The following is a 15,395-nucleotide window of genomic DNA, read 5'->3' on the forward strand; positions in this document are numbered from 1 at the left end:
AGGCAGAGACAATAGGCAGAGGGAGAAGCAGGCTCCATGCACCGGGAGCCCGACGTAGGATTCGATCCCGGGTCTCCAGGATCGCGCCCTGGGCCAAAGGCAGGCGCTAAACCGCTGCGCCACCCAGGGATCCCCACTATAAATGTTCTATTTCTTTAGTTAGTCTGTATTTACACAGATCTACTCTCTTTGTGAAAATTCAATAGGCTTTAAAACTAGGTGTACTTTTCTAAATGAATATTACACCTCAAATAAAATTTTAAAAAAATAAACCAAGAAAAAGTTATTTATTTGAGAGAGAAAGAGAGAGAGTGTGAGCAAAGGGAGGGGCAGAGGGAGAAGTAGTAAACTCCTCGCTGAGCAGGGAGCCCAATGCAGGACTCGATCCCAGGACTCTGGGATCATGACCTGAGCCAAAGGCAGACACTTACCCAACTGAACCACCCTCAGGCACCCCACGACTTTTTAATATTTTAAGTATACTTAATAATTTTCTATATTTTCTACCACACACATACTGTTATAATATTTAATGAAAAATTTTTATAATATTTTTTAAAAAGAAAAACTTAACCAAGTACAAATTGGAGAGATCTGTCTTAACATTAACAGCCCTAGGAGTCTTAAGGTGAGACATGAACATAACAGGCCACAGGAAAGGTAACCTACAACACTACTCCAGCCAGACTCATCTGAAGGAATATATTGAGATATGGAGACCATATTTTCAGAGTAACATTCAGAAAGTAGATTGTATTCTCAAGAAGGGAGGTAGTTCTAGGGATCTAGAAATGATGTCATGAGATTTGACTAATAGGACAAGGGACAGTTGACACTGAGAAGCAACATAGTAAGAATATCCAACTCCCCATGTCTAGCATATAGATGGCACCAAGAAATATTCAGGGGATAAATGAATGAATGGAAGAAACCTAAGTGTTTAATGTTTGAAAGGTTGTCAAATGGAATCAGGACAAGGAAGGACCCAAAAATTTGATGAATGAATGAATAAGTAAATGATATTATCAGTCTTGATCTATTTAAATAACTGTCATATGTGCAATTAGGACTAGTTATATATGTTGTGCCTGAGGAAAGATTTAATATGAATGAAAGAAGGTAAAGAAAAGCTCAAATTTCATTCTACTTAAACAATTGTCTAGGGGCACCTGGCTGCTCAGTCTGAGGAGCCCAAGACTTTTTGGGGGTCGTGAATTCAACTCCCACGTTGAGTAAAGAGATTACCTAAAATAAGTAAATAAAATATTTTTTAAAAGAATCTTCTAACATGTAAGGCTACCCAAAAATGAAAGAAATAGTTAAAGTAGAAACTACATGCCTATCTAACATTATTTGACTATATGACACAGAGGTCATTAATTCACCTCTATTATTCTGATTCTATAAAATATTATCTTTTGATATTTTTTTAAGATTCTATTTATTTGAGCAGCCCTGGTGGCTCAGAGGCTTAGCGCCGCCTTCAGCCCAGGGCATGATCCTGGAGACCTGAGATCGAGTCCCACATCAGGCTCCCTGCATGGAGCCTGCTTCTCCCTCTGCCCGTGTCTCTGCCTCTGTGTGTGTGTGTGTGTGTGTGTCTCTCATGAATAAATAAATAAAATCTTTTTTAAAAATTCTATTTATTTATTCATGAGAGACACAAAGAGAGAGGCAGACATAGGCAGAGGGAGAAACAGGCTCCCTGCAGGGCGCCTGATAAGGGACTCAATCCCAGAACCCCAGGATCACAACCAGAGCCAAAGACAGACGCTCAACACTGAGCCACCTAGGTGCCCCTAAAATATTGTTTATAGCTTTCTGAACAGCAAATAATTCACAACTACTTAAGTTGCTTTTGAAAACAGTATCAATTTCTTACCAAACGAAGATATTTTACTTGCTACTATAAATCAAAGTTAATAGCTTTCTTTGAAACATTATGACAAAGAACCTGTAGGTATTCAAAGTATCCAGAGAAAAGGCAGTAAATCCAGGAGAACAGAAACTATCATTGGTTACCTACAGAAGCGCTTTCCACAACCTTAAAGAAAAAAAAAAATCAAAACTGCATTTTCTAGAATTCAAAGCACTGAAATCAGACTGGGTCCTTTGCCATTGTTAAGATAAGGAGTCCTCCCCAAAGTTAAAATTACTTTAGTAATTCTGTAGACTTGAATTCATTCCATTTCTACTCGCTGACTGGAATCTACCACCTCTAGCATTTTAATAATATTTCAATTACTCCTAGCATAGGTCCACATTTATTTAACAATTCTTATAGTTGGGCAGCCCAGCCCGGGTGGCTCAGCAGTTTAGTGCCGCCTTCAGCCCAGGGTGTGATCCTGGAGACCAGGGATCGAGTCCCACATTGGACTCCCTGCATGGAGCCTGCTTCTCCCTCTGCCTATGTCTCTGCCTCTCTCTGTGTGTCTCTCATGAATAAATAAATTAAATCTTTAAAAAAAAAATTCTTATACTTTCCAAAGTACTTTCTCACATAAAACTTATTTGAGCCTCATAAATGACTTGCCAGGAAGGTAGAGTTAGGATAATTAATCCCATTTCTACAGATGAGAAAATGGAAATACCAAACTAGATTACTGTCCCAATACAATCAATGAAACCAAAATCACAATCTTGTCTTTGCAGGTCACATTTTATTATTCATCTGGTATCCCATATGTTCATCAGTCCTAAGATAGAACTGATCAAAATTCTTCAAAGTAACAGTTACGGAATAAAAGGAGGTTCACTTCTTCACAAAGAGGAAGAAGACTGTTGCCAAAAAAGAACACATGCTTAGTTAAATGAAATCAAAACTATATAAGGAATTTAGATTTCCAGTTTAAAATGTTTACCCAACTGCTGTGAGAAAAATGCACAATCAGGAAAAGCACATTTAATATTTCTAAAGGGCTGGATTAAAATTTCAGCTGTAAACTTCATTACTGTAATTAGATTTTTAATGCATATTTATTAAACATCCATTCAAATACCGTGTTCACAATTATTCATGAGTTATTTGTACATTTGTGTTGATTTTAACAAACTGTAAACAGTGGCCACTGACCAGAAATGTTCTCCTACAATGACAAAAGCCCATACTAAGGTCATAGGCAGCCTATTTACGCTCTGTTATGTTCTAATCATATCCCAAATATAAATATTCAGCTGTTTTTTTGAAAATTGCAATGGTCATCAATGACCCAAAAAGTCAGACTTACCAGTGACATTAAAGACCCATGTTTGATTCAGTGATGAATAAACAAAGTGCAGAACAGAAGAAAATCAAATCTTAATTAAACTCTTTCTTTAGAAAAACAACATAAGCCATCATCAAGGAATGCATCACAAGATGATTTACTTTATTTATAAAAGGCTGATTTAGGGGCTTTAAAAGGGTGCTTTTGATTTAAATAGAAAAATTATGAAAATTAAAACTAAATGCTTGCTGGTTATCATTCTTTTCCTTTAGAAGCTGGTTAATCTTAATGTGCCAGTGTATAACTTTACAAAAGGAAAAAAAAATAGTACTTTAAATTTCATGATAACAAATCAGTAAAATACCGCCTAAAAATCTGAATAAAGCTATTCTGAAGTAATTATAGGCATGGCCTAGCATACTGAGTAACTCCTTAATATTCACTCTGTTCATACACTATTTAATAATGAGATCTAAGGGATCTATTTTCTTTCAAGTGCTAAAGAAAAATAACATTTGTTATGTTCATTTACTTTAAATTTTATATACTCACACTCACATAAGAATTTTTTAATGGAATCTAAATGGTTTACATTTAAGATATAGTTGCCTTATGAAGCTATGAAGGAACTACTCTAAGAATTATATACTCAGGCTTTAAAAGTTGTTGAAAACTGCTACCAGGTCAAGAACATGAATAGATAATGCACTGAAAAGTAATTCCTATGGGGATCCCTGGGTGGCTCAGTGGTTTAGTGCCTGCCTTTGGCCCAGGACGTGATCCTGGAGACCTGGGATCGAGTCCCACATCGGGCTCCTGCTTCTCCCTCTGCCTGTGTCTCTGCCTCTGTGTGTGTGTGTGTGTGTGTGTGTGTGCGCGTGTGTCTCATGAATAAATAAAATCTTTAAAAAAATAAATTTTAAAAAATTAATTAATTAAAAAAAAAAGTAATTCCTAGAATGGGCTCAATGAAGAGAAGAAATAAGGCAGTACAAGCAAGACAATGAACAAAAGCTATGAAAAAGAATCTGAAGGTTAAAGTATCAGGAACTCCAGTAGAGTAGATGCAGAAATGGGACCTCAATCAAGGCCCTTAGGTAAAGAAGACATAACACAGCAGGAAGAACAGAGAGAAAGGGGTTTTTAAGAGAGAAATTAGAATAAACCTTAGTTACAGGCCAGAGAAAATTATGAGTGACCTAGAAGAACAAGTATTAAACATATTCAAGTAGAGGCTAGATCACTTGTCAGAGAATTTATAGGAACACATTACTATACCAGGCCCAAGGCTGAACTACCAGTTTCTAGACACTTAACACCTATTATTTCTGTGATACTTTTAGTAAAAAGACAAATCAAAAGAATAGTTATACCCCCATTTAAATTCTATTTTTTTAAAGAAAATGAAGCTCTTGACGTGTACAGCAGTGCTAATCTACAGATCAATCACCCACTTCTGGACCTCTTATATTCCTTCCTATCAGTCTATTCTTAGACCCACCCTTGGTTATCTGCCCCTCCCTCCACCCTAGAACTACACCTAGGGTACCAGCTATGTATATGTGATAAGCTGTGCTATGCTTTTTAAAAACGAATTGGATAAAACCATTATCAGAAAGTTATCAGTGTCAAGAGTAGGCATGAACATTCTTTTCTAATAAATGGATGTTAATGAAATCCAAGAAACATGAGGTTTCACATAAGGATATTCATCTAATCGGGTACTAAAGTCCAAAGCCCATTTCTTAATCATTAATATATACCGCCAATAAATTATACCGATTCCTTTGGTTGAGGTACATTAGTTCTCATATAAATGCCCAATCAAGATCTCCTGTATACACTTAGTAAAGAAGAGATTGTGGAGCCAAGGATAAACATGAGTCATCATTTAATAATGAGATACAAAAAGACACTAGAGAGGAAATCACAAGATGTGGCTTCTTGGGAGGCCTGGGTGGCTCAGCGGCTGAACATCTGCCTTTAACTCAGGGCATGATCCCAGGGTGCTGGGATTGAGTCCCGCATCTGGCTCCCTGCATGGAGCCTGCTTCTCCTTCTGCCTGTGTCTCTGACTCTCTCTGTGTGTCTTTCATGAATAAATAAATAAAATCTTTAAAAAAACAAACAAGATGTGGCTTCTCACAGTACCTGCCTCTATGAAACAATTTCTAAGGCTAGCTTAAACAAAACAGAATTTTCAGATACACTAATTTTCAATTTTAGAAAATCTAGAAACATTCTCCTCTTTGGTTTCTCTTCTACTTTTGCTAGGACTCTCTTAATGCTCTCCAACAAGGTCATGTTCTTCTCATAAAATGTCAATTTTCCCAAGGACTCACCCTTAGCCTTTTCTCTTTCTCACTTTACAAATATCCCCAGGCTAGTTCTTCCATCCTCATATTTCCTTTCTTAGTCTTAGACCCTCATATTCCCTATAACTAATTAAACTTATTTACCCAGAACTGTCATAACCACCTCAAATTTAACAAGTTCAAAATGGAATCTCTCCCTAAAATGTCTCTGGCCCTACTTTTTGTGTGTTTGGTTTGTTTACCTTGACAGATGGATGTTAATGCCATCAAATTACCCAAACTAGGAAACCTAAGTTGATCCAACTCTTCTCTTTCCTTGTCTCCCGCAATGTCTGGCAATTCTACCAAAGAATTGTCTCTGAATCCCCTTCCTTGCTTCCCACCTCACCACAGCAGTAATTCAGGCTATGAACAGCTCTCTCCAGAACTACAACTTCCTTCTAAATAACCACCAAGCTTCCAGTATTCTCCAGCCAGGATTTCCAATCTGTCTTTCAGGCAGCAATGATAATCATGCTAACACCGATACAACTTTTCTATTTATGAAACCTCCACCAGCGTCCTACTGAGCCTAGATGTCTTCGCACACTATACAGGACTTTTAACCAGATCCAGGCCACCTTCCCAGCTTCATCTCTATCTGCTCTCCCTGAGGGCCAGTAAACCAATAAAGGTTTGTACAGCCCACTTCTATGCTTGTGCTACAACATCCTCACCTCTCCAAGCAGAGCTTTCACCTCCATAATCCTACAACACTTCTTCATCCTCACGTGCAGCGCTTTGGGTTGTATTCTCCAGAATTGATCAGTCATAACCTATCAGCTATTGTCTATTGCTGAGGACACCAGAAATGAAGTTGTCCATTCTCCAATCAGAACACAGCTTGTTTTATTCAAAAGCTGCAGCAACAACAACAAAAAAATGAAGTCCAGAGTACCACTGTGAATATCAGTTGGGCTTCACAGACTGAACCAAATGGCTTCCTAGTTTCTAATTATTCCCTAAAAGTCAGAGCTTCACCGACTGAACCAAATGGCTTCCTAGTCAGTCTTTTCTTAAGAAAAGGAGACTAAGAGAATCATTATTTGGAGGCAACAGAATGGGAAGAAGAAATCTAAGAGCCAAACCAAATGGGAGGAAGAAATAAACTGACGTGCCATCACACACCAAGGACTACTCACCAAGAAACATCTGTCCAAACTGAATCCAAGAAAATGTTTCCTTGCCACAAGGGTTAAATTAGGTGCCAAAGGTCAGAGGCAGTTGGGGTGCCTCTACCTCTGCCTCTCTCTGTCTCTCATGAATGAATAAATTTAAAAAATTTTTTAAAATCGTTTTTAAAGATTTTATTTATTCATCCATGGGGGGGGGGGGGGGCAAAGACACAGGCAGAGGGAGAAGCAGGCTCCATGTAGAGAGCCCGATGTGGGACTCAGCCCCCCAGCCAAAGGCAGATGCTCTACTGCTGAACCACCCAGGCTTCCAGGAGGAGGGAAATTTAAAGGCAAATGAAAAAGGTCTGGAGGAAAAGTTGCAGCAGTACTTATTAGCCTGCAGCTGTAATTAGTCCCATTAACCCTTTGGTTTCTAGTGATTTTGAAATTCTATGCGATAATTCTTAAAGCAATAAAAACTTTTTTTTAAAGGTGTTATTTATCTATTTAGAGAAAGAGAGAGTACAAGCAGAGGAGAGGGAGAGAAAGAGAGAGAGGAGCAGACTCCCCTATGCAGTGCTTGACGCCAGGACTCTGGAATCATGACCTGAGCTAAAGGAAGATGCTTAACCGACTGAGCCACCCAGGTGCCCCAGAAAGCAATAAAATCTTGATTTAATTTTTTAAAAATATGAATACAGGTTAATAGCAAAGCCTTTAGGGTCAGATGTAAATCTAAGTACGGCCTTTACTTGAAGCCACAAGTTCTGACACTTAACTAGCCATATAACTGCTGCAACCTTGAATTTATCATCCCCAAAATGAGGATACTAAGAATTAAATGAGATAATGGATGTAGAAAGCACTTAGCATACTGCATGGAACAGAATAAGCATTCGGGAAATCTTATGTTATTATGATGATATTCCTTCAATCTTAAGTTTTCATATGGTAGATGCATAGAATAGAATTCTATTTTAACTATTTAAAATGAGGAAATTCCGTATGTATTGATAAGTAATGATTTCCAAGACATACTAAGTGAAAAAAAAGAAAGGTACAAGAGAGTAGGTATGTTAGTACTTCTTTATTTTTTAACCACAGATGCTTATACACATGTTTGTTCATACAGAGAATGTCTCTGGAAGAATACATAAGAAACTAGTGTTAGAGGTTGCCTCTGGGGAGGAAAACTAAGTGGCTAAGGGATGGGGTGGAACATTTTACCATATTCTTTCTTGTATCATTTGCTTTTATAACCTATTTCACAAATTTAAAAAATAAAGTTTGTATTATGATTCAACCCTTATGCTACCAAAATATTCCATTATGTAGTAAGTGATTTATGCTAAGCTTTGCAGAAAAACCTAAGGAGACCTAATCAGAGTTCTAGTATTAATTTCAACTCCATTGATGAGAATTAATAAAGACTGATAGAGTTTCAGCTAGATAAGCCAATGAGTCTCCATTTATTAAGACACCGGGCATCTGGGTGTCAGTGGTTAAGTGTCTGCCTTTGGCTCAGGTCATGATCCTGGGGTCCTGGGATCGAGTTCTGCATCAGGCTCCCCACAAGGAGCCTGCCCATCTCTCTGTGTCTCTCATGAATAAACAAAATCTCAAAAAAAAAAAAAAAAAATTAAGACACAGAAGGAGGGGCGCCTGGATGGCTCGGTTGGTTAAGCATCTGCCTTGGGCTCAGGTCACATTGAGGGGGCCTGCTTCTCCCTCTGCCTCTGCCTGTAGCTCTCCCAACTCGTGCTCTGTCTCTCTGTCAAATAAGACCCAGAAGAAGGGGCGCCTGGAGATGAGAAAAAAGAAAACGTGACTATGTGGAGGGAAGAGACAATAAGAATAACCTCGTTCGTTCAGAAAATATACCTTGCCCATCTGGCCCCCAACCCTGGGCCTCGTGCTGAGGGAGCGAGCCACCTGGCCCCCTGCTCGGCGCAGCAGTGCGAGGGGAGCATAGGAGGGCAGCAGCGGAATCAGACTCGGTTGCTCAGGATACATGTTCATTCGCTTACGGACACGTAAGGATTTGAATGAATAACTAACTGGAGCAGGCCCAGTGACAAAAGCCCTCCCACCGAAGCCTCCTCTGGTGACTTGAAAAGAGCTAGAAGAATGGACTCTTCGCTGGGAGATATGTCGACACCCGCGTCCCCAGAATCCCGGGGGCCAGCCCGGCCCACAGAAGTCCGAGGCGTGGAGCACTAGGAGCACGGATGAGGCACAGGGGCCCCAGGCTGCAGGGGTGGGGGGCAGAGGGAGTACGGAGAAGGGAAGGAGGGTGCGGGAGGGAGGGAGGGAGAGGGAGGGAGAAAAAGGGAGGGAGGAGGGAGAGGGAGAAGAGAGGGAAGGGAGGGTGAGGGGAGAGAGGAGGGAGAGGGAGAAGGGAGGGAGGGGGAGGGAGAAGGGAGGGAGGGGGAGGGAGAAGGGAGGGAGGAGGGGGAGGGAGAAGGGAAGGAGGAGGGGGAGGGAGAAGGGAAGGAGGAGGGAGAGGGAGAAGGGAGGGAGAAGGGAGGGAGGGGGAGGGAGAAGGGAGGGAGGAGGGGGAGGGAGAAGGGAGGAGGGGGAGGGAGAAGGGAGGGAGGAGGAGGGAGAAGGGAAGGAGGAGGGAGAAGGGAGGGAGGGGGAGGGAGGAAGAAGGGAGAGGGAGGGAGAAGGGAAGGAAGAGGGAGGGAGGGAGAAGGAGGGGGAAGGGAGGGGGAGGGACGGGGAAGGAGGGGAAGGGGGGAGGGGGAAGAGAGGGGAAGGGGAGGAGGAGGGAGACGGAGGGAGGGGAAGGAGGGAAGAAGGGGAAGAGAGGGGAAGGGAGGGGTAGAGGGAGGGAGGAGGGGGGAGGGAGAAGAGGGAGGGGGAGGGAGGGGGAAGGAGGGGAGGAGGGGGGGAAGGGGGGAGGAGGGGGAAGGGAGGGAGGGGAGGGGGAGGGATGGGGGAGGGACGGGGAAGGGGAGGAGGAGGGAGAGGGACGGAGGGGGAGGAAGGGAGGAGGAGGGGGACGGGGAGGGGGGAAGGAGGGGGAGGAGGGGGAAGGAAGGGGTAGGGTAGGGGAGGAAGGGGAAGGAGGAAGAAGGAAGGGGGAGGGAAGGGGAGGAAAGGGGGAGGAAGTAGGGAGGAGAGGAGGAAGGAGGGGAGGAGGAAGGGGGGGAGGAGGGAGAGGGAGGGGAAGGGGAGCGGGGCTCAGCTTCCTCCAGTGCTGGCCTCGCGGGCGGCCCGACCAGGACGAGGGAGGCTGGAGCGCCCCGGGGGCCCCCCAAGCTCCGAAAGCCGTGAAATCAGGGGGCAACCGGGCCGACAGGAGGGAGGGAGGCTGACCCGGGGCTTCCCCGCTCACAGTGCAGTGGGCCCGGCCTACTCGTGGCACAGTCACTGACCTTTCCGAAAGGAGTTTCCCGGGGCGGCGGCCGGCGGGGCGAGGGCAGCGGCCCGGGCCCCGCAGCCCACACATCTCCCTCTCAGCCGGGTCTGCACTAAGCGCAGGGTAACCGAGGGCGACCAGGAGGCCGCCATCTTGAGCTCTGAGCAAGGGAAGAGGAAAACTTTATTGAAACCCGAGAGAGAAACGGCGGCACAGACGAAGCCGCGCTCACAGAAGGCGACGCCGGAGGGAACGACAGGGAGCCGGAGGAAGAAGGCGACCTCCGCTAGGGAGAGGGCTGCCCGAGACTCCGGGGCCCCGTTCCGTCCTTCCGGGCGCCGCCAGCCGGAACTACAACTCCCGGCATGCAGCGCGGCGGCGCCCGGGGGTCGCGGGTCGCGGGACGGGGGACGGGGGACGGCGGGTGGGGGATGGGCTAGGGAAGCGGGGCATCCTGCGCCCCGCGCGGCCCCCGCCCCCTCCGCGGCGCTGGACCCCGAGACGCCTTCGCGGGCGAGGGCCGCGGTAGTGAAGTGCAGTCACGGAACCACCCCCGGGCTGCCCGAGAGTTCGAGACCTAAGTAAGAGGTAGGTGACCCCGCGGGCGCTCGGAGTTTAAGGACATATTGATGTCACCCGGCCACACGCTCCCCCGACGGTAGCCCTGATTAGTTGGCCTCCAGCCTCCAGCTCCTCCTGGTCGGCAGAGCACCTGAAATGTGTTGCTTCCACGTCTACTTTCTGCATTTGAGGAGCGTACATCGTTTTGAACAGGGCACACCCTCAAATGTCTTGAGAGCACGTACAGCTGCGATGGGAAAGGCCGTGGCCCGAGATGCCCAATCGGTGGATGGACCGTGTGTATCCATCCAAAGACGGATTTCTCAGCGGTCGCCCTCATTTCATTAAACAAAACAAAACAAAAAAAAAAGCCTGAGTTACGATGATAAGTGTATGGAGAATACAAACTGCTGTCCATTAAAAAAAAAAAAAAAAAGTACTAAAAAAATAAACTGCTGTCCAGAAGAGGCTGGCAATCCCCCACCCCCACCCCAAGTAGGGATGAAAACAAAGCAACACAAGATTGCACCAGATGTGGAATCGATGAAAGGAGAGCACCTCAGGAGCTCAGGACGGCTTTCTGGAGGCCTTACCTTGAACAGGAGGTGAGGACCTTCCCAGAATAAGAAATAGGCTGAATTAAGGCAGGCAGGTAAGAAAGTCTGAGTTATACAAAAGCCACAAAGCCACTTTTCGGTGGAGTAAGAATTAAGACAACTACGCTAGAAAACATTCCAGGAGGTTAAGCATTTTTGTCCACAATAGAAAATTCCAAAGAAACAGGAAAAAAAGAGAGCACAGCATAGTATAATAATTTGGAGGCTCTCTATATAACTGTCAAAGTACGAAAAAGTTGTTTTGACTGTATCTTCCGAAATAAGCCCATTTACACTTCCTACGTGCTATCTTTAATTCTGTTGTGGGACATGACTATTCCTCCTTGCTGCAGTGAATGTTTCTTTCGTGTCAGTGTTATTAATTGGGGGTGTGACGCTTTGTGAAAAAAAAAACCTTTTGAAAAAAATTGAACTATTCTTCCTTCACTTACATATTTATCACACTCAAAACTTTCAGAGTTTAGGGGCAGCTGGGTGGCTCAGTGGTCGAGCATCTACCCTTGGCTCAAGTTGTGATCCTGGGGTCCTGGGATCAAATCCCACCTCAGACTCCCTGTAGGGAGTCTGCTTCTTCCTCTGCCTGTGACTTTGCCTCCTCTCTGTGTCTCTCATGAATAAATAAATAAAATCTTTAATAAAAGAAAAAAATATTTTCAGAGATTATGTGTCATTTTGTTTGCTCTGGGAAAACAGTTGCTTGCCTTGGTCAAAGAAATTGTTATTAGAGATTCCAACAGCTTAACAATTGAAACAGCACTCGTAGACACAGTTTAATGCCAAATTTGTGGGAAGATCTACAAGAAATTTGTGCAAGTAAAAACAGAAACATGGCAAGTGAACTTTATCGTGTGGCCAGTATAAGGTAACTTAGATTACATTTATTGTATTCAGAATTCATTATGACCAGAAGACTATTTAAGTAGCCATTGTAAACCATTTTATTTTTTTTTTAATTTTTATTTATTTATGATAGAGAGAGAGAGAGGCAGAGACACAGGCAGAGGGAGAAACAGGCTCCATGCACCGGGAGCCCGACGTGGGATTCGATCCGGGGTCTCCAGGATCGCACCCTGGGCCAAAAGCAGGCGCCAAACCGCTGCGCCACCCAGGGATCCCTGTAAACCATTTTATTAAAACATCAGTCCTATGTTCTGCAGTTCCTGCAGTTGCTAAAACAAATGAAAAGCAAAAGTAACCCCGAAAGTAATTTTTAAACATTGTCAGAAAAAATAATAAAGAAAATCAGAAAACCAGAAACCATTATCTTGTCCTTACATTAAAAACCTCCCTAGAAAGAATGCCAAGTAGTTCTGGCACCTCATCTCAAGGACAAAACCAAAGTATCCAGAGAAGGATAATTAAAGTAAGGAAGAAAATGGGAAAGAAAGTGATCTGGTCGAGAAACATCTATGGCAGGAGTCAGAAGTTATACTTGGGTTCTGATTTTGTCACAAATTAACCTCTCCCTTTGTTTTCCTTATCTATAAGATTAAGATAGTGTCTATTCTACCTTCCAGAGTTCTTATGAGAATTAAGTCCAATAATGTATGTACACAAAGAGTTAATCAAATACACTGTAAACAGAAACTAAAAAGGGATAAGGTCAAAATCCCTTAATAATCCCCTAAAATAATGAGTCTAGGACAGCATGGATTCATGATATCCAAGAATTATAAAAAATAAAGAATGTACTCTAGGTTTGTAAAATGTAGGGAGAAATTTTTAAAAGTCCTGAAACTTAATACTTCAAGTAACAAATTTATGAAACTCATTAAAAGCAAAAAAAAACAAAAAAAAAAAAGTAGGATTTAAATAAATGAGATGATAACCCATAATAAATATGGGTGATTTGGAATATCTAATTTTTCTCCAGCTCTAATACATTGTGATTTTCCAACCCTAGGTTCAGGGGGTTGCCATTTTAAAGAGTGCCTTTTAGCCACTGTCAGAGACAGCCTGCAGAGGAGCAGATGGAATAGGCCATTGGCATGAAGCAGCCAGGATAACATTTCCTAATACTGTGATTATTGTTGTTCTTCTATGACCATTTCCTTTGGGGGAAGAGGATACCCTAATACCACATTCCCACTTCCACTACCCTATCTGTAGCCCCTTCCAGTTGCTCAGGCCATCTATCATAAGGCCCCTTCCAGTTAGTGCTCAGGCCATCTTTCTCTCTCATCCCCCATCCAGTCCAACAGTGAATCTGTTGGCTTCACTTAGAAAGTATTCAGAATCCTATCACTTTACACCATCAACATTGCCACCACCAACACTGGTCTAAGTCACCATCATCTCCCTCTTGGATTGTTGCAGTTGCCTTCCAACTAACTCATCTCTCTGCTCCCATTTTTGTCCTCTACAATCCATCCTCCACTTAGCAGTCAGATTTATGTTTTAAAATGTTGAGGGGCACCTGGGTGGCACAGTTGGTTAAACGTCCAACTCTTGGTTTCAGCTCACGTCTCGATTGCAGGGTCATGAGACCAAACCTCATGTTGGGAGTCTGCACTCTCTACATGGAGCCCGCTTGAGATTTTCTTTCCCTCTCCCTCTACCCCTCCCTCTCCAAAAACAAATACAAATCTTTAATATAAAATAAAATGTTAAGTTGAATTGTGTCATTCCTGTGTTTAATATCCACTAGTGCCTTCCCCGATCACTCCATTATTAAAACATCCTACAAGGCCTCATGACTTGGACCTCAACTGGCTTTGTGATATCATCTCAAGCCACTCTTCCCTACCTTCCCTCAGTCCATATACATTGGCTTTCTTGCTATTCCTGGAACTGAAAGCCCACTTACCACCCCAAAGCTTTTGTATTTCCTATGCCTTCTGCCTAATATGCTCTCCTCTAAGAGGTCTACTTAGCTTACTTCCTCATGTCCATACTTCTACTCAGTCAAGGCCTTCCCTAGATACCTATATAAACTTACACTCTCACCCAGCACTCCTTTACCTCCTTCCCAGCTTTATTTTCTCCACAAGCATTAACCATTATGGCATAATACATACTTTACTAATTTATTAGTTTATTATATGTTCTTCCCAGAATTTAAGCTCTATGCAAACAGGGATTCATGTCTGTTTTGTTTACTGCTGTATTCCCAAGGTTTGGGATAGCACCTGGGTTAGTAGATAATGTTTGTTGAATGACTGAAGGAGCAGTCTTCATAAAAATACAAAATTTATTGTTTTAGTCTCTACAAAAAAGCAAATAACCTGCTTTATGAAATCGGTTATATCCCTAATATTTTGAGCCCATTTTATTTTAAAGATGTATCCATTTATTTTAGAGAGAGTGCATGAGTGGGTGGAGGGGTGGTCAGAGGGAGAGGAAGAGAGAATCTCAAGCAGACTCTCCACTGAGCATTGAGCCTAAGGCAGGGCTCCATCTCATGACCCTGAGATAATAACCTGAGCTGAAATTAAGAGTCAGATACTTAACCAAATGAGCCACCTAGGCACCCCATTTTAAAGATTAAAAACACCATCAAGGAATCCCTGGGTGGCTCAGCGATTGAGCACCTGCCTTCTGCCCAGGGTGTGATCCTAGAGTCCTGGGATCGAATCCCACATCAGGGTCCCTGGATGGAGCCTGCTTCTCCCTCTGCCTGTGTCTCTGCCTCTCTCTCTCTCTCTCTCTCATGAATAAATAAAATAAATAAATAAATAAATAAATAAATAAATAAATAAATAAACACCATCAAACTCAGTATCACAGAAGTGGAATACAACCAAAGAACACTCATTTTCCACTTATTTATTCATGGATTTGTCATTACACTTGGCTCCTCATAATTAAAGCACCTCATAATTATAGGTTCTTCTATGTTAATAAATATTTAGAACTATAAGAAAATATGGTTCATTTAAAGACACACAAGGAATGATTTAAAACTATAACAACCCATTTTATAAAGTAGAATCAAATACCTAGCTTCTAAATTCGAACATTTGTATATAAAGATTCTGAACCAAAAATATATTTTAAGTTACTTAATTTCAACAAACTCATTAAATATGGTTAAGTGCCTTTTTAGCTATGGAAACTTTTAAACAAGATACACCTACTTCAACAACATAAATTTACATAAAGTGAAAATTTGGGGGGCCCCTGGGTGATTCAGTTGGTTGAGCATCTGCTTTCAGCTTAGGTCATGATCCCCAGAGTCC

At 42.7% G+C, this 15,395-nt stretch overlaps 1 protein-coding gene across 5 annotated transcripts in view; it reads right to left on the minus strand.

Annotated features, from left to right (window-relative positions):
* The window catches only part of AFG1L (AFG1 like ATPase), a 202,605-nt gene extending 192,203 nt beyond the window's left edge, over window positions 1-10,402 (minus strand). For 2 of the 5 annotated variants that reach the window (XR_013382891.1, XM_077902862.1), the window contains exon 1: window positions 10,056-10,395. Coding sequence is in view for 3 of the 5 variants with exons in the window: in XM_077902862.1 (XP_077758988.1) it covers window positions 10,056-10,191 (136 nt within the window). In the remaining 2 variants the exon portion in view is untranslated. Of the gene's footprint in view, window positions 1-10,055 lie in introns of all 5 variants that reach the window. The other 3 variants (XR_013382892.1, XM_077902864.1, XM_077902863.1) reach the window with 2 other exon arrangements.
* Window positions 10,403-15,395: the final 4,993 nt, after the last annotated feature.

This window comes from Canis aureus, chromosome 7 (genome assembly GCF_053574225.1).
Source record: "Canis aureus isolate CA01 chromosome 7, VMU_Caureus_v.1.0, whole genome shotgun sequence".
Lineage (NCBI taxonomy): Eukaryota > Metazoa > Chordata > Mammalia > Carnivora > Canidae > Canis > Canis aureus.